Consider the following 27,943-nt stretch of genomic DNA (forward strand, 5'->3'; position numbering starts at 1 on the left):
GAATTAGAAGGTCCTGCCTCAGAGGAAGAGACCATGGTGGACAGGACGACATGTCCACTAGGTCTGCATACCAGGTCCTGCGTGGCCACGCAGGCGCTATCAGAATTACTGATGCCCTCTCCTGTTTGATCCTGGCAATCAGTCGAGGTAGCAACGGAAATGGTGGAAACACATAAGCTATGTTGAAAACCCAAGGGGCTGCTAATGCATCTACCAGCACCGCTCCCGGGTCCCTGGACCTGGATCCGTAACAAGGAAGCTTTGCGTTCTGGCGAGATGCCATGAGATCCAGATCCGGTTTGCCCCAACGACGAATCAGTTGAGCAAATACCCCCGGGTGAAGTTCCCACTCTCCCGGATGAAAAGTCTGGCGACTTAGGAAATCCGCCTCCCAGTTCTCTACGCCCGGGATGTAAATCGCTTACAGGTGCCAAGAGTGAGACTCTGCCCAGCGAATTATCTTCGAGACTTCCAACATCGCTAGGGAACTCCTGGTTCCCCCTTGATGATTGATGTAAGCCACAGTCGTGATATTGTCCGACTGAAATCTGATGAACCTCAGTTTTGCTAACTGAGGCCAAGCTAGAAGAGCATTGAATATTGCTCTTAATTCTAGAATGTTTATTGGAAGGAGTTTCTCCTCGTGAGTCCACGATCCCTGAGCCTTCAGGGAATTCCAGACTGCTCCCCAGCCTAGAAGGCTGGCATCCATTGTTACAATTGTCCAATCTGGTCTGCGAAAGGTCATTCCTTTGGACAGATGAACCGGTGACAACCAATTCCTTTACAATGTGGGTTAAACAAATGATTTATTACAAATTTAAAAACAAATTTAAAAACAAATTTAAAAACATAAATTCTTGACAATACTTTCAGGATTGTTTTGAAGCATACGTATCTAAACTTGGTGCATATATAGTATAAAGAGTGGTTTGGTTGTACACAATACTTGATGAGAATAAAAATGCCTTGTAATAATACAACAATACCAAAAGCTATCTGTTTTTTTATCTATGTTATATGAAATCCTTAGGTATGTTAAAAAGTGAATCCCTTAAGTTTGATAACTTGAAATCCTCCGAAGGCTGAATATAAAATTGTTAATAAATGGAAATGAACATAATCGGGGAACAATCCTAAATTGGTGCTTGCCAGATAAAATAATTTGACCGGATGAACAAGGTATATATCACACCTCTGTAGGAGTACACACCGATCTTATAGTAGCGCTACCCACTAGATTTCTGAATCCGGATCAGAACCGTCACCGACAGAATGAAGCTCACCGTCCTCATGTTCTGCAAATTGTGACGCAGTATCAGACATGGCTCTCGTGTCATCAGCGCGCTCTGTCCTTAACCCAGAGCTATCGCGTTTGCCACTTAATTCGGGCATATTATATAATACTTCTTTCATAACATTAGCCATATCATGTAAAGTGATTTATAAGGGCCTAGATGTACTTGGCGTCTCAATCCTACGCATCTCCCGAGCGGGAGACGCAGGTACTGACACGTGAGGAGAGTTAGGCGGCATAACTTCCCCCTCGTTGTCTGGTGATAGTTTCTTTATCGGTACAGATTGACTTTTATTCAAAGCAATATCAATACAATTGGTACACATCGTTCTATTGGGCTCCACATTGGCTTTTGAACATGATGAACAAACAGTTTCCTCTGAATCAGACATGTTTAAACAGACTTAGTAATGAAACTAGCAAGCTTGGAAATCACTTTCAATAAGTTTACAAGCAATATAAAAAACGCTGCAGCGCTTCAAAAATACAGATATAATTAAACAATTCTTAACAAGAAGTGTATTATTAGCAGAGGATTGCACCCATTAGCAAAAGGATGATTAACCCCTCAATACCCAAAACGGATAAAACAGATATCAATTAAGATTTAACGCTTTTAATCACAGTCAAGCACACTGTCACAGATCTGCTGTGACTGATTACCTCCCTCACAAATGAATTTTGCAGACCCCTGAGCTCTCTAGAGACGTCCTGGATCAAGGAGGAAGAAGCAGGAAGACTGTGCTAGAATTTTAACTGCGCAACAAGGCGCTAAAACAAGGTCCCTCCCACTCCTATCACAACAGTGGGAGCCCTGATATAACGGTTTCCATGCAGAAAAATATGTTAGCCATGTGGAAAAAAATCATGCCCAAAGAGATTTATCACCAAAGTACCTCACAAAAACGAATAACATGCCAGTAAACGTTTTATTAAAAAAACAACATTTTCCAATGTCATGCAAAGTTATCACTAAGCCTGCTACCAGTCGCTACAACTGCAGATAAGGCTTAAGTATTATTTCAGTTTTAACAGTATTTTCTCAGTCAAATTCTAGTCCCTAGAAAATAACTTGACTGCGCATACGTTTATCAGCCTGATACCAGTTGCCACTGCTGCATTTAAGGCTGTACTTGCATCATACGGTAACAGCAGTATTTTCTTAGTCAATTCCATTCCCAGAAAATAAAGTACTGCACATACCTCATTTGCGGAGGACCCCGCATGCTATTCCCAGTTTCTGAAGTTACCCCACTCCTCAGAATGTCGAGAACAGCCAGTGGATCTTAGTTACGCCTGCTAAGATCATAGAAAAAAAAACGCAGGCAGTTTCTTCTTCCAAATACTGCCTGAGATAGAAAAACAGCACACTCCGGTGCCATTTAAAATAACAAACTTTTGATTGAAGAATAGATAAGTAAAAACTCCAGCTCCTCTCGCGACCTCCTTCTTTGTTGAGGGTTGCAAGAGAATGACTGGATATGACATGTGAGGGGAGGAGCTATATAGCAGCTCTGCTTGGGTGATCCTCTTGCAACTTCCTGTTGGGAAGGAGAATATATCCCATAAGTAATGGATGACCCGTGGACTGAACACACTTAACAAGAGAAAATAGGCATCATAGCTCTTAACAATATGAGGAGAACCAGAAGCATTAAAGGAAGAGGGGTAATATACAAAAACCTTTTTTGACGCAAAGTATGACGCATGACGCAAAAGGAAGTAAAATATTTTGGGGCACCAAAGCGAACATCAGGAATTGACGCAACTCGCGTCATAACAAGCGCGACTTCGCGCCAAAACAACTAACGAAAAAAAAAGATGCAGGAAATGACGAAACTTGCATCACCCTAGACACAATTCCTCGCCTAAAATTTATTTTTGCGCGCAGAGAATGGCGCCATAAAAAAGAAAATTTATGCTTACCTGATAAATTGGTTTCTTTTTAGACACGATGAGTCCACGGATTTCATCCTTACTTGTGGGATATTTACCTCCTGGTCAGCAGGAGGAGGCAAAGAGCACCACAGCAGAGCTGTATATATAGCTCCTCCCTTCCCTCCCACTCCAGTCATTCGACCAAAGTTAGGAAGAGAAAGGAAAAGCCAAGGTGCAGAGGTGTCTGAAGTTTACAAAAATTAATAACCTGTCTCATAGAACAGGGCGGGCTGTGGACTCATCGTGTCTAAAAAGAAACAAATTTATCAGGCAAGCATAAATTTTCTTTTATTTTTAAAGACACGATGAGTCCACGGATTTCATCCTTACTTGTGGGATACAATACCAAAGCTAGAGTAAATGGATGATAAGGGAGGGACAAGACAGGGAACCTAAATGGAAGGCACCACTGCTTGAAGAACCTTTCTCCCAAAAGCAGCCTCAGACGAGGCACAGGTATCAAATTTGTAAAATTTAGAAAAAGTGTGAAGAGAGGACCAAGTTGTAACCCTGCAAATCTGTTCAACAGAAGCATAATTTGCCCATGAGGAAGCAACAGCCCTGGTGGAATGAGCCGTAACTCTTTCAGGAGGCTGCTGCCCAGCAGTCTCATAAATAAAACGAATGATACTCTTCAGCAAAAAAGAAAGAGAGGTAGATGTAGCTTTCTGACCCTTACGTTTTTCCAGAAAAAAATGACAAATAGAGAAGACAAATGACGAAAGTCCTTAGTCGCTTGTAAGTAAAATTTTAAAGCATGGACTATGTCCAAATTGTGAGAGGAAAGATTAGGACACAAGGAAGGAACAACAATCTCCTGATTAATGTTCTTGTCTGAAAAAACCTTAGGAAGAAAACCAAGTTTAGTACGTAAAACCACCTTATCCAAATGAAAAATAAGGTAAGGTGAATTATATTGCAATGCCGAAAGCTCAGACACTCTTCGAGCAGAAGAAATGGCAACAAGAAATAAAACTTTCCCAAGATAACTTAATATCTATGGAATGCATAGGCTCAAACGAAACCCCTTGAAGGAGCAAATGGTTTCAACACAGGCCTGATTCTAATCAAAACCTGATAAAAGGATTGAATATCTGGGACATCTGCCAGACGCTTGTGTAACAAAATAGATAAGGCAGAGATCTGACCCTTTAGGGAACTCGCTGATAAACCTTTCTCCAATCCTTCTTGGAGAAAAAACAAAATCCTAGGAATCCTAACTCTACTCCATGAGTAGCCCTTGGAATCACACCAATAAAGATATTTACGCCATATCTTATGGTAAATCTTCCTAGTCACAGGTTTACGAGCTTGGATCATGGTCTCTACGACCGAATCAGAAATCCCCCGCTTGGATAGGATTAATCGTTCAATCTCCAAGCAGTCAGCTTCAGAGAAACTAGATTTGGGTGAAAGAAGGGCCCTTGAATGAGAAGGTTCTTCCTCAACGGAAGTCTCCAAGGTGGCAGAGATGACATGTCCACCAGAGCTGCATACCAAATCCTGCGAGGCCAAGATCATTGATGCCCTCTCCTGTTTGATTCGAGCAATGACTCGAGGAAGAAGCGCACACTGAGGAAATAGGTATGCAAGATTGAAGGACCAAGGAACTGCCAAAGCATCTATCAGTTCTGTCTGGGGATCCCTGGACCTCGACCCGTATCTTGGAAGCTTGGCATTCTGACGAGATGCCATGAGATCCAACTCGGGCCGACCCCATTTGAGAATCAGGTTGGAGAACACTTCCGGGTGGAGTTCCCACTCCCCCGAATGAAAAGTCTGCCTGCTCAGAAAATCCACATCCCAGTTGTCCACCCCTGGGATATGGATCGCTGACAGATGGCAAGAATGGGCCTCCGCACACCGGATTATCTTGGCTACCTCGTTCATCGCCAAGGAACTCCTTGTGCCTCCTTGATTGATGTAAGCCACTGTCGTTATGTTGTCCGTCTGGAATCTGATGAACTGAGCCAAAGCCAACTGAGGCAAGGTTAGAAGAGCATTTAAGATCGCTCTCAGTTCCAGGATGTCCACACTCCCTGAGCCTTTAGAGGACCCCAGACAGCTCCCCATCCTAGAAGGCTGGCATCTGTTGTCACAATCACCCAGGATGGTCTGCGAAAGCATGTCCCCTGGGATAGATGATCAAGAGACAACCACCATTGAAGTGAATCCCTTGTCTCCTGCTCCAGGGTTATTCGAGCAGACAAGTCTGCATAATCTCCATTCCATAGCCTGAGCATGTTTAACTGCAGAGGTCTGAGGTGAAACTGAGCAAACTGGATGATGTCCATTGCCGCCACCATCAGTCCGATTTCTTCCATGCACTGGACCACTGACGGCCGAGGATTGGACTGAAGGGTTCGACAGGTGTCTAGAATCTTTGATTTCCTGACCTCTGTCAGAAAAATCTTCATGGATATAGAATTGATTACAGTTCCCAAGTCAGTCACCCTTGCTTTCGGGTTTAAAGAACTCTTTCCCAGATTTACTTTCCACCCGTGAGTCCTCAGGAAGAACAGTACAATGTCGGTATGGGACCCTGCTTGTTGACAAGATGGCGCCTGAATCAGAATATCGTCCAGATAAGGCGCCACCGCAATGCCCCGTGGTCTTAGAACCACTAACAAAGACCCCAGAACCTTTCTGAAAATTCTGGGTGCCGTGGCCAGCCCGAAAGGAAGAGCCACAAACTGAAAGTGCTGGTCCAGAAAAGCAAACCTTAGGAACTTGTGATGATCTCTGTGGATAGGAATATGAAGGTATGCATCCTTCAAATCCACTGTCGTCATAAATTGACCCTCCTGATCAATGGAAGAATGGTCCGAGTAGTTTCAATCTAGAATGATGGAACTCTGAGAAACTTATTCAGACTCTTGAGATCTAATATAGGTCTGAAGGTTCCCTCTATTTTTGGAACTACAAACAGATTTGAATAAAACCCCTGCCCCTGTGCTGGAATGGGAACAATTACTCCCAGGGAGAAGAGGTCTCTTACACAATGTAAAAATACCTCTTTTTTTTTTTTTTTTTCTTATCTGGCTTGCAGATAATCTTGAAAGAAACAAATCTTCCCCTGGGAGGACAATTCTTGAACTCCAGTTTGTATCCCTGGGACACTATCTCTATAGCCCAGGGATACTGAACGTCTCGCACCCAAGCCTGAATGAAGAAAGAGTGTCTGCCCCCCACCAGATCCGGTCCCGGATCGGGGGCATGCCCTTCATGCTGTTTTGGAGTCAGCAGCAGGCTTCTTGGACTATTTACCCTTGTTCCAAGGCTGGTTGGGTCTACAAGTAGGCTTAGCTTGCGAATAGTTTCCTTTTTGTTTAGAGGAAAAAAAGAGAAAGGAGTTTCCCTTGAAATTACGAAAGGAACAAAAAATTACTTTGTCGTCCCTTTTGTTTGTTTCTCTTATCCTGAGGAAGAAGATGACCCCTACCTACCTAGACTCAGAGGACACATCCTCAGACCAAGGTTTTAACCATAAGGCTCTGCGGGCAGTAAAAGAGAAACCAGAATTCTTAGTCCCTGCTTAATAATTTAAAAGGGAAATGTCCGTAATAAAAACATTAGCTAGTTTCAGAGCTTTTATCCTGTCTTGAGTCTAAGGAAGATCAGACAGCGCATCAAACCAATATGCTGCACTATTAATGGTAGCAATGCACGCATCTGGATGACATTGCAGACCCTAGTGAACATAAATCTTCTTACTTCTTGTCCATAGGATCTTTGAATGCCCAACTATTCTCTATGGGAATAGTAGTTCTCTTGGCTAAGGTGGAAACAGCCCTTTCCACCATAGGAACTGTTTGCCAAGCCTCTTTGAAAGAGTCAGCAATTGGCAACTTTGTCTTAAAAATAGGAGACAGGAAAAAAAGGAATGCCTGGTCTCTCCCATTTTGGAGGTGTTCAAAGAAAACACCTCAGCATAAAATAATGGAATATACAGAGTCTGAGAATTCTCCCTTATAAACTACCGAAGTATCCTCCACTTCAGGGAAGAAAATTCGGAATAGCTACTGCTATATCAGCAACATTTACTTCAGCGTTTTCCCTGTAATGTGGGACAAGAACAGACAAAGCATCAGAAATCGCTTCAATGAATCTAGGAAGCGATGTCCTGCCAACTAACTCCAGATGGAGTATGATGGGAAGCGCAGGACATTGCATGTGTAGTCTACAACATTTTTAGGACACTCATGGAAAAATTACTTTCTTTTATTATTTTTATATTTTATTCCTATATTAAAAATCTCTCACAACATAGGGGAAGAGAAGGATATAGGTGGTTCCGCATTCGACCCAACCCCTGAGGAGGCACTTTGTAAAGTCTCTAGGACCACTCTTGCTCACATATGGGGGAATAAACAAATAAAAATTAACACAGTAAAAACATTGTTACTGTCTCATTAATCTTTAAAAACGGAACCCTTACATTTATGTTACTGTTCACAAATGCAACGGCTTTATTTACGTGTGTTAACTATAGAGGTGCATGTTACTGTAAACCTCTTGAACATAAACATTATCTCAAGTGTTTCCTAACTGAGAAGCCTGTTAGCCGATCTACACAGTAAATATTCCGGACTCAGCTGAAGCACTGTGCGGTCCGTTCTCTTCAAGAGTCAACACTCAGGGATAACTCTGTCTTTAAAGTGTTACGCAACTAAATTGGCGTCACAACAACCTCCGCCCATCGTGGGCGTTAACATAATCATCTCCTGGTCGAAACTGAAATCAGTACTAGGCGAAACGCTGGGAGCCTAATAACGGACGGAGCAGCTTCTAATTTGTACTGAGCAGCTGCTGGTCTGAGAATAAACGATTTAACAATCCAATCTATGCCTTCCGATTCCCGGAAAAACCTTCAAAGTGTTGCGCCACTAGATTGGCACCACAACAAACTCCGCACATCGTGGGCGTTAACATAGACATTTCCCGGTCGCCATTGAAATCAGTACTAGGCGAAACACTGGGAGCCTAAAAACGGGCGGATCAGCTTCTAATTTGTACTGAGCAGCCGCTAGTCTGAGAATAAAAAAATTTACATTTCAAACCCCTCACACTGAACACAAAACTGAACCCTTGTTCTATAGAGAAAATCATCAAGGTCTTTAATAATAGGTCCTGTCCAGCCCCAGTGCCTGCGTCCAGACTGTCCAAGGTGTCCCCTAAAAACTCTAGGGAAATCTAACTTGTAACCCTCTAACAGAGAGATCAAATTTTGATGAAGTATAAATAAACTATAAAGTGTCTATCCTTTCTTCTGAGTTACTATACATCTCCCAGAAAAAGTCAGCAATTACCTCATCTTCTGCCTGACAATCAAGGCAATTCCCAGGTTTGAGAGGTCCTCTCCCTCTCATGGACCTGTAAATAAATGAAAGTCCTGAGTAATATCCCTCAGATTTTCTTGGTAAGGGCAGCACAAATTATATGGGAGGCACAGTGAGAATTATGTCCCACAAGTTTCCATTGCTCTAAAGCCACCAATGTCCTGCTGAAGAGACTGATATGGACTACTGCTACACCCTAGAACAAAGCAGCACACTCTGGCACTACTTTAAAAATAAGAAACTCTTGATTGAAGAATCTAATCTAACACCTCACTTTACCTCTTCCTATCACTAACGTAGACAAAGAGAATGACTGGAGTGGGAGGGAAGGGAGGAGCTATATATACAGCTCTGCTGTGGTGCTCTTTGCCTCCTCCTGCTGACCAGGAGGTGAATATCCCACAAGGATGAAACCCGTGGACTCATCGTGTCTTTAAAAAGAAAACGGCATTTTGCGTTCTCGTGAGCCTAGTTTGCCCGCGAAAACTTAGAAAAACAAACTCAAATTTAAAGAACTGAAACCTCAGGTAAGAAAAAAAATAAAAAAAACCCAGAATTTATGCTTACCTGATAAATTACTTTCTCTTGCGGTGTATCCAGTCCACGGATTCATCCTTACTTGTGGGATATTCTCATTCCCTACAGGAAGTGGCAAAGAGAGCACACAGCAGAGCTGTCCATATAGCTCCCCCCTAGCTCCACCCCCCAGTCATTCGACCGAAGGTTAGGAGAAAAGGAAAAACCATAGGGTGCAGTGGTGACTGTAGTTTAAACAAAAATTTTTTATTAACCTGACTTAATTGCCAGGGCGGGCCGTGGACTGGATACACTGCAAGAGAAAGTAATTTATCAGGTAAGCATAAATTCTGTTTTCTCTTGCAAGGTGTATCCAGTCCACGGATTCATCCTTATTTGTGGGATACAAATACCAAAGCTTTAGGACACGGATGAAGGGAGGAACAAGACAGGTAACCTAAACGGAAGGCACGACTGCTTGCAAAACCTTTCTCCCAAAAATAGCCTCCGAAGAAGCAAAAGTATCGAATTTGTAAAATTTGGCAAAAGTATGCAGTGAAGACCAAGTTGCTGCCTTACAAATCTGTTCTACAGAAGCCTCATTCTTGAAAGACCATGTAGAAGCCACAGCTCTGGTGGAATGAGCTGTAATTCGTTCAGGAGGCTGCTGTCCAGCAGTCTCATAAGCCAATCGGATGATGCTTTTCAGCCAGAAGGAAAGAGAGGTAGCAGTTGCTTTCTGACCTCTCCTCTTACCAGAATAGACAACAAACAAGGATGATGTTTGTCTGAAATCCTTGGTTGCTTGCAAATAGAATTTCAAAGCACGAACCACATCAAGATTGTGTAATAGCCGTTCTTTCTTTGAAGCTGGATTAGGACACAGGGAAGGAACAATGATTTCCTGGTTAATATTCTTATTAGAAACGACTTTAGGAAGAAAACCAGGTTTGGTACGCAAAACTACCTTATCTGCATGGAACACCAGATAGGGTGAATTACACTGCAAAGCAGACAATTCTGAAACTCTTTGAGCAGAAGATATAGCTACCAAAAACAAAACCTTCCAAGATAATAACTTAAAGGGACAGTATACACTCATTTTCATATAACTGCATGTAATAGACACTACTATAAAGAATAATATGCACAGATACTGATATAAAAATCCAGTATAAAACTGTTTAAAAACTTACTTAGAATCTGTCAGTTTGGCTCTGTTGAAAAGGTAGCTGGAAAGCCCACTGCAAGTGGCAAATAAGACACTCCCCCCCCTCCCCCTTCTTTTGCATATGAAAAGACCCTTTACACAAACAGGTGGAAAGACATAAGCCAGATTGAAGGACCAAGGCGCTACTAGAGCATCTATCAATGCTGCCTTGGAGTCCCTGGACCTGGATCCGTAGAGAGGAAGTTTGGAGTTCTGACGGGACGCCATCAGATCCAATTCTGGAATGCCCCATAGCTGGGTCAGCTGAGCAAAAACCTCCGGGTGGAGTTCCCACTCCCCCGGGTGAAAAGTCTGACGACTTAGAAAATCCGCCTCCCAGTTGTCTACACCTGGGATGTGAATTGCAGATAGATGGCAGGAGTGATCCTCCGCCCACCTGATTATTTTGGTTACTTCCTTCATCGCTAGGGTACTCTTTGTTCCCCCCTGATGGTTGATGTATGCCACAGTCGTGATGTTGTCAGACTGAAATCTGATTAATTTGGCCGCCGCAAGTTGAGGCCATGCCTGAAGCGTGTTGAATAACGCTCTCAGCTCCAAAATGTTTATCGGGAGAAGAGACTCTTCCCGAGACCATAGACCCTGAGCTTTCAGGGAGTCCCAGACCGCGCCCCAGCCTAACAGACTGGCGTCGGTCGTGACAATGATCCACTCCGGTCTGCGGAAGAACACTCCCTGAGACAGGTGATCCTGAGACAACCACCAGAGAAGAGAATCTCTGGTTTTCTGGTCCAGTTGTATCTGAGGAGACAAATCTGCATAATCTCCATTCCACTGTTTGAGCATGCACAGTTGCAGTGGTCTGAGATGTATTCGAGCAAAAGGGACTACGTCCATTGCCGCTACCATTAATCCGATTACCTCCATGCACTGAGCTACAGACGGCCGAGGAATGGAATGAAGAACTCGGCAAGTAGTTAAAAGCTTTAACTTTCTGACCTCCGTCAGAAATATCTTCATTTCTACAGAGTCTATTAATGTTCCCAGGAAGGGAACCCTTGTGAGCGGGGACAGAGAACTTTTTCCGATGTTCACCTTCCACCCGTGAGACCTTAGAATGGCCAGAACAATCTCCGTATGAGCCTTGGCTCTGGGAAAAGACGACGCCTGTATTAAGATGTCGTCCAAATAAGGTGCTACTGCAATGCCCCGCGGTCTTAATACCGCCAGAAGGGACCCTAGCACTTTTGTGAAAATTCTGGGAGCGGTGGCCAACCCGAAGGGAAGGGCCACAAACTGGTAATGCTTGTCCAGAAAGGCGAACCTTAGGAACTGATGATGATCTTTGTGGATAGGAATATGTAGGTACGCATCCTTTAGATCCACGGTAGTCATATATTGACCTTCCTGGATCATAGTTAAGATTGTCCGGATGGTCTCCATCTTGAATGATGGAACTCTGAGGAATTTGTTTAGAATTTTTAGATCCAGGATTGGCCTGAAAGTTCCTTCTTTTTTGGGAACCACAAACAGGTTTGAGTAAAAACCCAGTCCTTGTTCTGCAATTGGAACTGGATATATCACTCCCATCTTGAGTAGATCTTCTACACAGCGTAAGAACGCCTCTTTCTTTGTCTGGTCTGTAGACAGACGAGAAATGTGGAACCTTCCCCTTGGAGGAACAGTTATGGGGAACATTTTCTTAAAGATAGGGGGGGGGGGGAACAAAAGGTACACCTGGTCTCTCCCACTCCCTAGCAACAATATCCGCCACCCTCTTAGGGATCGGAAACGCATCAGTGTATACAGGGACTTCTAGATATTTGTCCATTTTACACAATTTCTCTGGGACCACCATAGGGTCACAATCATCCAGAGTTGATAAAACCTCCCTAAGCAATACGCGGAGGTGTTCCAATTTAAATTTAAACGCTAGTGAATCTGATTCTGCCCGCTGAGAAACCTTTCCTGAGTCAGAATTTCTCCTTCAGACATCACATCCCTCGCCCCTACTTCAGAGTGTTGTGAGGGTACATCAGATTTTAGGTTGATGAGGTTAGCCCTGAGGAGTCCCTGATACTCATTGGGATGAAACACGTGTAGGAAGTTGTAACAGCTGATTGCTTTGATGAGACACCTGTCTTTTGGAAAATCCTACTACACCTCAAAGAATTGCAGCTTGCTGGAGTGACTTATTACTTTGTTTTGCATCTTGTGCAACACAGGAACATTCACCGGATTTGCAGATTCTTACCAAGGATTCTGTTCTTGATTTACATCGCAAAGGCTGTGAGTGCATGCTATGACTGTGTTGTTCTTTACAGGCAGTGGAAACGTATTTTCCTCCCGCAATACAAGTGGATGCCTGTTTTCAACAGATTTGGAAGGACTTCCTTTAAATTGTGATGTGTTCATGCTAAATGCCGCTGCTTTACTAATATCCTGTTTGTCAGAAGTTATGCAAAATTTACTATACAATACCCATCTTTAAAACACATAGATCCTATATTTATATCATGACAGTATTGACCCTTAACTTTGAGACTGTCCTCTGATGTTGGTGTTGTGTTTTAAGACTGCTGCATATTGATTGTGCAAAGCTTTTTCCTGTGTTTATATTTCACTCCAAATTGAAAAATATGCATTCTAAAGTATTCTTGTGATTGTATTATTCTGGCTCAATGTTTATGTGAATTGCATAGATCCTCATTATATTATTATGACAACATTACCCTCATATTACTCTTTCTTTTGGGGTTGTCCTCTAATAGAGGTGTTGCATTATCACTATTATATTTAGCCACTCATTTTTTAGACACTATTTTCCTATGAGACGTCTCACTTAGCTTTTCAGCTCATATTTTTGATTCAATTTTGTTTCAAAATTACCTTTATGGTCACATGACCTTTACTAAGAATTTTGTTGCTTTTTGTAAATAATAAAATTATGAGTGCCTTGCAAGCATGCTAGTTGTCAAGTCTTTATTCTGGGTTTCCACCTGGCTCCACACTTAGCTCTATTTATCTTAATACTTAGGCTGATACCTTGAGATATTTATATCTCTGTCCCTTTAAATGTGTATATGAGAGTGCTGAATTCCCTATCTTTTTATAAGGACTACTTCTCCTTATTTTCTCCCTATTTATAACAGTTTGCATTAACTTGTAGTACCCCTTGATGTAGGGAATACACTGTGACGCAATACTATCTGCAATAAATATACACATACATACATAAAAGCTAATTATATATTATGAAAGCATGAAAGTTCTGTTGTAGATTAAGGTCAATTGAGCATTATGAATTAAAAAAGTTTAAGAATCTTAAAACAGCGCAATAGATTTGATTCAGTAGGTTTTATAGGTCTAATACTTAAATGAAGCCAGAGTTACAGCAAAATCTACTGTACCTGATTGGTACAGTCTTGTTACTATGTTATTTTTTCTCTGTATTTTTTCCATTGCTGCCGTTTTGAATCAGTAAAGATTTGATGCAAAATATGAAGCCTCCTGTCTTGTCATAAAATCTACTGTACGAGGAGTTATGAAATTTAAGATGGATTGGGCGGTGTAGCTTTATATTTCATAAAAACAGAATTTATGCTTACCTGATAAATTACTTTCCCTTATGGTGTATCCAGTCCACGGATTCATCCTTACTTGTGGGATATTCTCATTCCCTACAGGAAGTGGCAGAGAGAGCACACAGCAGAGCTGTCCATATAGCTCCCCCTCAGGCTCCGCCCCCCCCCAGTCATTCGACCGACGGTTAGGAGAAAAAGGAGAAACCATAGGGTGCAGTGGTGACTGTAGTTTTACAAAGATAAATTTGAACCTGACTTAAATGACAGGGCGGGCCGTGGACTGGATACACCGTAAGAGAAAGTAATTTATCAGGTAAGCATAAATTCTGTTTTCTCTTACTTGGTGTATCCAGTCCACGAATTCATCCTTACTTGTGGGATACCAATACCAAAGCTTTAGGACACGGATGAAGGGAGGGAACAAGTCAGGTAACCTAAACGGAAGGCACCAGTGCTTGCAAAACCTTTCTCCCAAAAATAGCCTCCAAAGAAGCAAAAGTATCGAATTTGTAAAATTTGGCAAAAGTATGCAGTGAAGACCAAGTCGCTGCCTTACAAATCTGTTCTACAGAAGCCTCATTCCTGAAAGCCCATGTGGAAGCCACAGCTCTGGTGGAATGAGCTGTAATTTGTTCAGGAGGCTGCTGTCCAGCAGTCTCATAAGCCAATCGGATGATGCTTTTCAGCCAAAAGGAAAGAGAGGTAGCAGTTGCTTTCTGACCTCTCCTCTTACCAGAATAGACAACAAACAAGGATGATGTTTGTCTGAAATCTTCAGTTGCTTTTAAATAGAATTTTAAAGCCTGAACCACATCAAGATTGTGCAAAAGTCGTTCCTTCTTAGAAACTGGATTAGGACACAGAGAAGGAACAATGATTTCCTGGTTAATATTCTTATTAGAAACAACTTTCGGAAGAAAACCAGGCTTAGTACGCAAAACAACCTTATCTGCATGAAACACCAGATAGGGTGAATTACACTGCAAAGCAGACAATTCTGAAACTCTCCGAGCAGAAGAGATAGCTACCAAAAACAAAACCTTCCAAGATAATAACATAAATGGACAGTATACACTCATTTTCATATAACTGCATGTAATAGACACTACTATAAAGAATAATATGCACAGATACTGATATAAAAATCCAGTATAAAACTGTTTAAAAACTTACTTAGAATCTGTCAGTTTGGCTCTGTTGAAAAGGTAGCTGGAAAGCCCACTGCAAGTGGCAAATAAGACACTCCCCCCCCTCCCCCTTCTTTTGCATATGAAAAGACCCTTTACACAAACAGGAGCAAGCTGGAGTAGGTAGTCAAGCGTATTCACATAAAACTTTGGGGCTTGGTTAGGAGTCTGAAAATCAGAGCAATGTTATTTAAAAATAAGCAAAACTATACATTAATTTAAAAAAAAAACTTTATGGGCTATATAAATAGATTATCTACAAAACATTTATGCAAAGAAAAAATGAGTGTATAATGTCCCTTTAATATCTATGGAATGTAAAGGTTCAAACTGAACCCCTTGAAGAACTAAAAGAACCAAATTAAAGACTCCATGGAGGAGCCACAGGTTTATAGACAGGCGTGATTCTAACTAAAGCCTGTGCAAACGCCTGAATGTCTGGTACTGCTGCCAGCCGCTTGTGTAACAGGATAGACAGAGCAGATATCTATCCCTTTAAGGAACTAGCTGACAATTCTTTCTCCAATCCTTCTTGGAGAAAAGAGAAAATCCTGGGAATCCTAACTTTACTCCACGAGTAACCCTTGGATTCACACCAACAAAGATATTTCCGCCATATCTTATGGTAAATTTTCCTGGTGACAGGCTTTCTGGCTTGGATCAGAGTATCAATAACTGATTCAGAGAACCCACGCTTAGCTAGAATTAAGCGTTCAATCTCCAAGCAGTCGGTTGTAGAGAAACTAGATTTGGATGCTTGAATTGACCCTGTATTAGAAGATCCTGCCTCAATGGCAGCTTCCATGGTGGAACAGATGACATGTCCACTAGGTCTGCATACCAAGTCCTGCGTGGCCACGCAGGCGCTATCAAAATTACCGAAGCCTTCTCCTGTTTGATTCTGGCTACCAGCCGAGGGAGAAGAGGAAACGGTGGAAACACATAAGCTAGACTGAAGGAACAAGGCGCTACTAGAGCATCTATCAATGTCGCCTTGGGGTCCCTGGACCTCGATCCGTAAAGAGGAAGTTTGGTGTTCTGACGGGACGCCATCAGATCCAATTCCGGAATGCCCCATAGCTGGGTCAACTGAGCAAAAACCTCCGGTTGGAGTTCCCACTCCCCCGGGTGAAAAGTCTGACTCCTGGGATGTGAATTGCTGAGAGATGGCAGGAGTGATCCTCCGCCCATTTGATGATCTTGGCTACTTCCTTCATTGCTAGGGAACTCTTTGTTCCTCCCTGATGATTGATGTACGCTACAGTCATGATGTTGTCCGACTGAAATCTGATGAATTTGGCCTCCACTAGTTGAGGCCATGCCTGGAGCGTGTTGAATATCGCTCTCAGTTCCAAAATGTTTATCGGGAGAAGAGATTCTTCCCGAGACCATAGGCCCTGAGCTTTCAGGGAGTCCCAGACCGCACCCCAGCCTAACAGACTGGCATCGGTCGTGACAATGATCCACTCCGGTCTGCGGAAGCACATTCCCTGAGACAGGTGATCCTGAGACAACCACCAGAGAAGAGAATCCCTGGTTTTCTGGTCCAGTTGTATTTGAGGAGACAAATCTGCATAATCCCCATTCCACTGTTTGAGCATGCACAGTTGCAGTGGTCTGAGATGAATTCGGGCAAAAGGGACCACGTCCATTGCCGCGACCATTAATCCGATTACCTCCATACACTGAGCTACAGAAGGCCAAAGAATGGAATGAAGAACTCGGCAAGTAGTTAAAAGCTTCAACTTCCTGACCTCCGTCAGAAATATCTTCATTTCTACCGAGTCTATTAGTGTTCCCAGGAAGGGAACCCTTGTGAGCGGGGACAGAGAACTTTTTTCGACGTTCACCTTCCACCCGTGAGACCTTAGAAAGGCCAGCACAATGTCCGTATGAGCCTTGGCTCTGTGAAAAGACGACGCCTGTATTAAGATGTCGTCTAGGTAAGGTGCTACTGCAATGCCCCGCGGTCTTAGTACCGCTAGGAGGGACCCTAGCACCTTTGTAAAAATTCTGGGAGCAGTGGCCAACCCGAAAGGAAGGGCCACGAACTGGTAATGCTTGTCCAGAAAAGCGAACCTTAGGAACTGATGGTGATTTTTGTGGATGGGAATATGTAGGTACGCATCCTTTAGATCCACAGTAGTCATATATTGACCTTCCTGGATCGTCGGCAAAATTGTCCGAATGGTTTCCATTTTGAATGATGGAACTCTGAGGAATTTGTTTAGAATTTTTAGATCCAGAATTGGCCTGAAAGTTCCTTCTTTTTTGGGAACTACAAACAGGTTTGAGTAAAAACCCAGTCCTTGTTCTGCAATTGGAACTGGGTGTATCACTCCCATCTGTGGAACCTTCCCCTTGGAGGAGAGTCCTTGAATTCTAGAAGATACCCCTGAGCAACAATTTCTAATGCCCAAGGATCTGGAACATCTCTTGCCCAAGCCTGAGCAAAGAGAGAAAGTCTGCCCCCTACTAGATTGGGGGCTACCCCTTCATGCTGTCTTGGTAGCAGCGCAGGCTTCTTGGCCTGTTTACCCTTGTTCCAGCCCTGCAAGGGTTTCCAGGTTGCTTTGGGCTGTGAAGCGTTACCCTCTTGCTTTGCGGCAGCAGAGGTTGAAGCAGGTCCGCTCCTGAAGTTGCGAAAGGAGCGAAAATTAGCCTTGTTTTTGGCCTTAAACGGTCTATCCTGCGGAAGGGCATGGCCCTTTCCCCCAGTGATATCCACAATAATTTCTTTCAACTCGGGACCGAAAAGGGTCTTTCCTTTGAAAGGAATGTTTAGTAACTTTGTTTTGGACGACACGTCAGCCGACCATGATTTGAGCCAAAGCGCTCTTTGCGCCATAATGGCAAAACCAGAATTTTTCGCCGCTAACTTAGCTAATTGGAAAGCGGCATCTGTGAAAAAAGAATTAGCCAGCTTTAGAGCATGAATTCTATCCATGACTTCGTCATATGAAGTCTCCCTCTGGAGCAACTCAAACCAAAAAGCCGCTACAGTAGTTACAGGAATAATGCAGGCAATTGGTTGAAGAAGGAAACCTTGCTGAACAAACATTTTCTTCAGTAAACCTTCCAATTTTTTATCCATAGGATCTTTGAAAGCACAACTGTCTTCTTTTGGAATGGTTGTGCGCTTGGCTAGTGTTGAAACTGCTCCCTCTACCTTAGGGACCGTCTGCCACGCGTCCCGCCTGGGGTCATTTATGGGGAACATTTTCTTAAAGATAGGGGGGGAACAAAAAGGTACACCTGGTCTCTCCCACTCCCTAGTCACAATATCAGCCACCCTCTTCGGGATCGGAAACGCATCAGTGTATACAGGGACTTCTAGAAACCTGTCCATTTTACACAATTTTTCTGGGACCACCATGGGGTCACAATCATCCAGCGTAGCTAAAACCTCCTTAAGCAGTACGCGGAGGTGTTCCAGCTTAAATTTAAACGCTAAGGAATTTGATTCTGCCCGCTGAGAAACTTTTCCTGTGTCAGAAATTTCTCCCTCGGACAGCACATCCCTCACAGCCACTTCAGAGTGTTGTGAGGGTACAATGGATAAATCATCCAAAGCTTCTGATTGCTCATCCTCTGTTCTTAAAACTGAGCTATCACGCTTCTTAGGAAAAACTGGCAGTTTGGATAGAAATGCCGCAAGGGAATTATCCATGACTGCTGCTAATTGTTGTAATGTAATAGGGCCCAATGAGCTAGAGGTACTAGGCAACGCTTGCGCGGGCTTAACTGGTGTCGACACATGGGGAGAGGAAGGAGGACTAACCTCGTTACCTTCCGTCAAAGAATCATCTTGGGCTACATTTTTAAGTGTCACTGCATGGTCTTTAAAATGTTTAGATACCTTAGCACACTTTAAACACAAATGTAAAGGGGGTACCGCCATGGCTATTAAACACATAGAACAGGGTCTATCTGTAGGCTCAGACATGTTAAACAGACTTAGACAGCACTCAAATACAGTAAAATACAATTTTTGAAAAAACTGTATTGTGCCTTTAAATAATAAAAAGCGCACACTTTTTTTACTAAACCTCAAACAAAATCCAATCTTTATGAAATTTTCACCATAAGATCCTAATGCTTTGAAATGATTGCACAGTAAATTTCAAGACAATTAACCCCTTATTGCCCAAACCGGAGCAAATTAAAGCAGGCCACCGGTTTAACAAACTACAGCACCATGCCACAGCCTCTGCTGTGGCCCTACCTTCCTTGGGGATAAGTTTTGAACAAAAAATAAGCCTCTCTGGAGTCCTCCAGCAATCTCTGGACTCTACACGTGAAGCTGCATGAAGCTGTCTTTCAAATGAACTGCGCAACTGAGGCGCGAAATTTAGGCCCCCTCCCTCTTCACTCCGGAGTTGTGGGGCCTTCCCAAGCCAAAATAGGTGTCTAAAGATATGCCAGGCGGAATAAAACCCCAAAAAAGTGTTCCAAATGTAATAAACACTTGTACCAATATCAGATTATTGTAATAAAATAATTGATTTCCCCTTAACAGTGTCCACCAGCGTTTTAAGCCCTTTTAACTAAGCCATCCTTCTATACTAAGTCTCAGAATATGGCTTACCTTCCCCACATGGGGATTCTTGTCAGTCTTCTAGCATTACCAGGTCTTGACTAGAAAAAAAGTGACTGAGCATACCTTATAGCAGTTAAGCCTGCAAACTGTTCCCCCCAACTGAAGTTCTCCGGTACTCAACAGTCCTGTGTGGGAACAGCAATGGATTTTAGTTACAACATGCTAAAATCGTTTTCCTCTCAGCAGAAATCTTCATCACTTTCTGCCACAGAGTAAATAGTACAAACCGGCACTATTTTAAAATAACAAAATCTTGATTGAAGAAATAAAAATTACAAATCTAACACCACATTCACTTTACCCTCCCGTGGAGATGCTACTTGTTAGAGCGGCAAAGAGAATGACTGGGGGGGCGGAGCCTGAGGGGGAGCTATATGGACTGCTCTGCTGTGTGCTCTTTTTGCCACTTCCTGTAGGGAATGAGAATATCCCACAAGTAAGGATGAATCCGTGGACTGGATACACCAAGTAAGAGAAATATAAATCTTCACAATAGCAACTTACATTTTTATACAGATTTTTTTTTTTATTATTTACCATTAACAGCTCACAATTTTTTCAGTAATTCAACTTCATTATATTTCACAAGAATAGTTTTGGGTACTGTCCAGTCCATAACTGAACACACACAGACTGGCTGCAATACAAAAATATACTGTAAATATAAAAGTGCAAAACATTCAGCCTGCATTTTTATTATACAAGCATATGCAGGAACTATAGAAGAGACTTTGGCTTAGCCTTTGACTAGTAAGGACACTGCCGTGTAGTTTTTGATTGGTGACTAATAAGACACACCCTAGTGTATTAAGTATATAATGGGGGTCAACCACTTACCAACATGCATTCTTTTCCTTCCCCACTTCCTGGGGGCAACTGATGTTGTAGAGGGAGTGCAAGTTGGAGAACTGAACTTGCTGAGTATACTATCTTTGTTGTGCATCCTTTTCTTGGGATTTCTGGTTTCCTATGTTTAGTTAGCAGTATTGCTCAAACTGGCTTGTTTAAAACTTTTGTAGTTCGTAGGCATTTGTTAATTTTATACTGTATAGCTGAAAAGAAACCAAATGGCACTACTCTTATTATAATAGAGGGAACACTATATTAGTAATTGAGTAAAATAACAAACTTATACATGCTTATAACTGTTGTGGTGGAGGTGCAGTGTATCAAAATTCAATAATTGTAAGGACAGGTTTCAGCATAGAAACTGGACAGGATACCATGAAAAGCACTCTTTCCCTCTTATATGGAGGTGTGGTACATGTAGGATTTAAACTCACACTTTGATTCAAATATTAAAATGGGTAACAAATATTAAAACCAGTTGCAGCAAGCAAGCATATGTATCATCTTATTCCCTCAAGTGATCTGATATGCGGCGGGATAGTCATGGGTTAATATTACAAACCCAGAGACAAGTATTAAGTCACTTCTTTGTATATGAATGACCTTTGTTGGAGTATAAATATTTATTATTGATTAAAATAAGTGTGAGTATACCCACTAGATATATTTGTATAGGCTAAATTGTGTAAAATAACACAAACTCTTAATAGTGACAATAATGATAAGATTCTAGTGAATATTTGCTGAGTATTTATGAAGTTTGCAGACCAGCAATGGTTGCAGTGCTGTTTCTTTAAATAGTTTAAAGTAGCTGGCTTTCAGTTGTTATTGCACATCTAAAAAGTTATATATACCAGTGTTGGTTATGCAAAACTGGGGAATGGTAAATAAAGGGATTATTTATCTTTTTAAACAATAACATTTTTGGTGTTTAATATCCGTCAAATTTCAATCTTTACTTACGGAAGAACAATTTCTTCATTTTTTCCACACTTGGCACAGATGTCTAGTTTTACGGCACACGGTTTGCATATTATGTGGTATGAATCCTTAACAGTCTTCTGTAGACATTTGACACTGTTGGGGAATAAAAAAAAAAAAAGATTAATAATAAATATGCAGGGAGACTTGACCCCACATTGTCCAGTCATTTCGACTACCACAATAAACCCAAAATAAAACACATACACCAATATGGGATATAAAAGGCAGCAGCTTATTTATTAATTTAACAACAAACATATAAACTTTGTAAACAAAAACCCACCAGAGCTTGCCCTGTAAACAACAATCTGCTGTGCCTCCCCAGGATATATAATAAATAAATTTTATTTTTCCCTACCGTTTGGTCCCTGACTCCTCCCAACAGCCATTTCCTTGTTTTACTGTGTTGATGGCATAGACAACCAACAATGCGCGTTCACGAGTATCCCTTGCACTGCGCATGTGCATATGTGTTAACACATTCACAAATCTCCAGCCACTTGTCTCTAAATTCCCCGGGCTTATAATTGTTAGCCGCTTTCCCTTTAGCTCACCGCGGCTCCTACTTTTATTTTTAATTCACTTGTTGCCTCTCCGTGCCATCGGCATAGTGCTGAGCAGCTGTCAGCGTGTATTTCTGAGGTCTGCTCAGAGGCTCGGCAACTGCACAGACTTCTGGGGCATGAAGTCCAACAGATGAGTAACGCATGCGCATACCATATGAGGCGGATGACGTTATTTGACGGCCGCCTAACGGCCAGCATTTCAATAGGCTTGCAAAAAAACGTGACCATAGGGGGAAAAAAAAAATATTTTACGGGTTGAATATCAATAGATAAAACTTGTGATTAAAAACTGCAATAACTTGCTTTATAATTAAAATTTCAAAAATTGATGAATGAAAACAGAATTTATGTTTACCTGATAAATTACTTTCTCCAACGGTGTGTCCGGTCCACGGCGTCATCCTTACTTGTGGGATATTCTCTTCCCCAACAGGAAATGGCAAAGAGCCCAGCAAAGCTGGTCACATGATCCCTCCTAGGCTCCGCCTACCCCAGTCATTCGACCGACGTTAAGGAGGAATATTTGCATAGGAGAAACCATATGATACCGTGGTGACTGTAGTTAAAGAAAATAAATTATCAGACCTGATTAAAAAACCAGGGCGGGCCGTGGACCGGACACACCGTTGGAGAAAGTAATTTATCAGGTAAACATAAATTCTGTTTTCTCCAACATAGGTGTGTCCGGTCCACGGCGTCATCCTTACTTGTGGGAACCAATACCAAAGCTTTAGGACACGGATGAAGGGAGGGAGCAAATCAGGTCACCTAAATGGAAGGCACCACGGCTTGCAAAACCTTTCTCCCAAAAATAGCCTCAGAAGAAGCAAAAGTATCAAACTTGTAAAATTTGGTAAAAGTGTGCAGTGAAGACCAAGTCGCTGCCCTACATATCTGATCAACAGAAGCCTCGTTCTTGAAGGCCCATGTGGAAGCCACAGCCCTAGTGGAATGAGCTGTGATTCTTTCAGGAGGCTGCCGTCCGGCAGTCTCGTAAGCCAATCTGATGATGCTTTTAATCCAAAAAGAGAGAGAGGTAGAAGTTGCTTTTTGACCTCTCCTTTTACCAGAATCAACAACAAACAAGGAAGATGTTTGTCTAAAATCCTTTGTAGCATCTAAATAGAATTTTAGAGCGCGAACAACATCCAAATTGTGCAACAAACGTTCCTTCTTCGAAACTGGTTTCGGACACAAAGAAGGCACGACTATCTCCTGGTTAATGTTTTTGTTAGAAACAACTTTTGGAAGAAAACCAGGTTTAGTACGTAAAACCACCTTATCTGCATGGAACACCAGATAAGGAGGAGAACACTGCAGAGCAGATAATTCTGAAACTCTTCTAGCAGAAGAAATTGCAACCAAAAACAAAACTTTCCAAGATAATAACTTAATATCAACGGAATGTAAGGGTTCAAACGGAACCCCCTGAAGAACTGAAAGAACTAAGTTGAGACTCCAAGGAGGAGTCAAAGGTTTGTAAACAGGCTTGATTCTAACCAGAGCCTGAACAAAGGCTTGAACATCTGGCACAGCTGCCAGCTTTTTGTGAAGTAACACAGACAAGGCAGAAATCTGTCCCTTCAAGGAACTTGCAGATAATCCTTTCTCCAATCCTTCTTGAAGAAAGGATAGAATCTTAGGAATCTTAACCTTGTCCCAAGGGAATCCTTTAGATTCACACCAACAGATATATTTTTTCCATATTTTGTGGTAAATTTCTCTAGTTACAGGCTTTCTGGCCTGAACAAGAGTATCAATAACAGAATCTGAGAACCCTCGTTTTGATAAGATCAAGCGTTCAATCTCCAAGCAGTCAGCTGGAGTGAGACCAGATTCGGATGTTCGAACGGACCTTGAACAAGAAGGTCTCGTCTCAAAGGTAGCTTCCATGGTGGAGCCGATGACATATTCACCAGATCTGCATACCAAGTCCTGCGTGGCCACGCAGGAGCTATCAAGATCACCGACGCCCTCTCCTGATTGATCCTGGCTACCAGCCTGGGGATGAGAGGAAACGGCGGGAATACATAAGCTAGTTTGAAGGTCCAAGGTGCTACTAGTGCATCTACTAGAGTCGCCTTGGGATCCCTGGATCTGGACCCGTAGCAAGGAACCTTGAAGTTCTGACGAGAGGCCATGAGATCCATGTCTGGAAAGCCCCACAGTTGAGTAATTTGGGCAAAGATTTCCGGATGGAGTTCCCACTCCCCCGGATGCAATGTCTGACGGCTCAGGAAATCCGCTTCCCAATTTTCCACTCCTGGGATGTGGATTGCAGACAGGTGGCAGGAGTGAGTCTCCGCCCATTGAATGATTTTGGTCACTTCTTCCATCGCCAGGGAACTCCTTGTTCCCCCCTGATGGTTGATGTACGCAACAGTCGTCATGTTGTCTGATTGAAACCGTATGAACTTGGCCTTTGCTAGCTGAGGCCAAGCCTTGAGAGCATGGAATATCGCTCTCAGTTCCAGAATATTTATCGGTAGAAGAGATTCTTCCCGAGACCAAAGACCCTGAGCTTTCAGGGATCCCCAGACCGCGCCCCAGCCCATCAGACTGGCGTCGGTCGTGACAATGACCCACTCTGGTCTGCGGAAGGTCATCCCTTGTGACAGGTTGTCCAGGGACAGCCACCAACGGAGTGAGTCTCTGGTCCTCTGATTTACTTGTATCTTCGGAGACAAGTCTGTATAGTCCCCATTCCACTGACTGAGCATGCACAGTTGTAATGGTCTTAGATGAATGCGCGCAAAAGGAACTATGTCCATTGCCGCTACCATCAAACCTATTACTTCCATGCACTGCACTATGGAAGGAAGAGGAACGGAATGAAGTGTTTGACAAGAGTTTAGAAGTTTTGTTTTTCTGGCCTCTGTCAGAAAAATCCTCATTTCTAAGGAGACTATTATTGTTCCCAAAGATCTGAGAAAGGCCAGGACTATGTCCGTGTGAGCCTTTGCTTGAGGAAGGGACGACGCTTGAATCAGAATGTCGTCCAAGTAAGGTACTACTGCAATGCCCCTTGGTCTTAGCACCGCTAGAAGGGACCCTAGTACCTTTGTGAAAATCCTTGGAGCAGTGGCTAATCCGAAAGGAAGCGCCACGAACTGGTAATGCTTGTCCAGGAATGCGAACCTTAGGAACCGATGATGTTCCTTGTGGATAGGAATATGTAGATACGCATCCTTTAAATCCACCGTGGTCATGAATTGACCTTCCTGGATGGAAGGAAGAATTGTTCGAATGGTTTCCATTTTGAACGATGGAACCTTGAGAAACTTGTTTAAGATCTTGAGATCTAAGATTGGTCTGAACGTTCCCTCTTTTTTGGGAACTATGAACAGATTGGAGTAGAACCCCATCCCTTGTTCTCCTAATGGAACAGGATGAATCACTCCCATTTTTAACAGGTCTTCTACACAATGTAAGAATGCCTGTCTCTTTATGTGGTCTGAAGACAATTGAGACCTGTGGAACCTCCCCCTTGGGGGGAGCCCCTTGAATTCCAGAAGATAACCTTGGGAGACTATTTCTAGTGCCCAAGGATCCAGAACATCTCTTGCCCAAGCCTGAGCGAAGAGAGAGAGTCTGCCCCCCACCAGATCCGGTCCCGGATCGGGGGCCAACATTTCATGCTGTCTTGGTAGCAGTGGCAGGTTTCTTGGCCTGCTTTCCCTTGTTCCAGCCTTGCATTGGTCTCCAGGCTGGCTTGGCTTGAGAAGTATTACCCTCTTGCTTAGAGGACGTAGCACTTGGGGCTGGTCCGTTTCTACGAAAGGGACGAAAATTAGGTTTATTTTTGGCCTTGAAAGACCTATCCTGAGGAAGGGCGTGGCCCTTACCCCCAGTGATATCAGAGATAATCTCTTTCAAGTCAGGGCCAAACAGCGTTTTCCCCTTGAAAGGAATGTTAAGGAGTTTGTTCTTGGAAGACGCATCCGCTGACCAAGATTTCAACCAAAGCGCTCTGCGCGCCACAATAGCAAACCCAGAATTCTTCGCCGCTAACCTAGCCAATTGCAAAGTGGCGTCTAGGGTGAAAGAATTAGCCAATTTGAGAGCACGGATTCTGTCCATAATCTCCTCATAAGGAGGAGAATCACTATCGATCGCCTTTACTAGCTCATCGAACCAGAAACACGCGGCTGTAGTGACAGGGACAATGCATGAAATTGGTTGTAGAAGGTAAGCTTGCTGAACAAACATCTTTTTAAGCAAACCTTCTAATTTTTTATCCATAGGATCTTTGAAAGCACAACTATCTTCTATGGGTATAGTGGTGCGTTTGTTGAAAGTAGAAACCGCTCCCTCGACCTTGGGGACTGTCTGCCATAAGTCCTTTCTGGGGTCGACCATAGGAAACAATTTTTTAAATATGGGGGGAGGGACGAAAGGTATACCGGGCCTTTCCCATTCTTTATTTACAATGTCCGCCACCCGCTTGGGTATAGGAAAAGCTTCTGGGAGCCCCGGGACCTCTAGGAACTTGTCCATTTTACATAGTTTCTCTGGGATGATCAAATTCTCACAATCATCCAGAGTGGATAATACCTCCTTAAGCAGAGCGCGGAGATGTTCCAACTTAAATTTAAATGTAATCACATCGGGTTCAGCTTGTTGAGAAATTTTCCCTGAATCTGAAATTTCTCCCTCAGACAAAACCTCCCTGGCCCCCTCAGACTGGTGCAGGGGCATTTCAGAACCATTATCATCAGCGTCCTCATGCTCTTCAGTATCTAAAACAGAGCAGTCGCGCTTACGCTGATAAGTGGGCATTTTGGCTAAAATGTTTTTGATAGAATTATCCATTACAGCCGTTAATTGTTGCATAGTAAGGAGTATTGGCGCGCTAGATGTACTAGGGGCCTCCTGAGTGGGCAAGACTCGTGTAGACGAAGGAGGGAATGATGCAGTACCATGCTTACTCCCCTCACTTGAGGAATCATCTTGGGCATCATCACATAAATCACATTTATTTAAATGAGAAGGAACCTTGGCTTCCCCACATTCAGAACACAGTCTATCTGGTAGTTCAGACATGTTAAACAGGCATAAACTTGATAACAAAGTACAAAAAACGTTTTAAAATAAAACCGTTACTGTCACTTTAAATTTTAAACTGAACACACTTTATTACTGCAATTGCGAAAAAGTATGAAGGAATTGTTCAAAATTCACCAAAATTTCACCACAGTGTCTTAAAGCCTTAAAAGTATTGCACACCAAATTTGGAAGCTTTAACCCTTAAAATAACGGAACCGGAGCCGTTTTTAACTTTAACCCCTTTACAGTCCCTGGTATCTGCTTTGCTGAGACCCAACCAAGCCCAAAGGGGAATACGATACCAAATGACGCCTTCAGAAAGTCTTTTCTATGTATCAGAGCTCCTCACACATGCGACTGCATGTCATGCTTCTCAAAAACAAGTGCGCAATACCGGCGCGAAAATGAGGCTCTGCCTATGATTAGGGAAAGCCCCTAGAGAATAAGGTGTCTAAAACAGTGCCTGCCGATATTATTTTACAAAAAAACCCAGATTAAATGATTCCTCAAGGCTAAATATGTGTTATATATGAATCGATTTAGCCCAGAAAATGTCTACAGTCTTAATAAGCCCTTGTGAAGCCCTTATTTACTGTCTGAATAAAAATGGCTTACCGGATCCCATAGGGAAAATGACAGCTTCCAGCATTACATCGTCTTGTTAGAATGTGTCATACCTCAAGCAGCAAAAGACTGCTCACTGTTCCCCCAACTGAAGTTAATTCCTCTCAACAGTCCTGTGTGGAACAGCCATGGATTTTAGTAACGGTTGCTAAAATCATTTTCCTCTTACAAACAGAAATCTTCATCTCTTTTCTGTTTCAGAGTAAATAGTACATACCAGCACTATTTTAAAATAACAAACT

At 42.7% G+C, this 27,943-nt stretch overlaps 1 protein-coding gene across 1 annotated transcript in view; it reads right to left on the minus strand.

The window, feature by feature from the left end:
- The window catches only part of C2H9orf85 (chromosome 2 C9orf85 homolog), a 180,676-nt gene that overhangs the window by 38,956 nt on the left and 113,777 nt on the right, over positions 1 to 27,943 (minus strand). The window contains exon 3 of the mRNA XM_053702506.1: positions 21,445 to 21,558. Within this exon, the coding sequence (XP_053558481.1) occupies positions 21,445 to 21,558 (114 nt within the window). The remainder of the gene's footprint in view (positions 1 to 21,444; positions 21,559 to 27,943) is intronic.

This window comes from Bombina bombina, chromosome 2 (genome assembly GCF_027579735.1).
Source record: "Bombina bombina isolate aBomBom1 chromosome 2, aBomBom1.pri, whole genome shotgun sequence".
Lineage (NCBI taxonomy): Eukaryota > Metazoa > Chordata > Amphibia > Anura > Bombinatoridae > Bombina > Bombina bombina.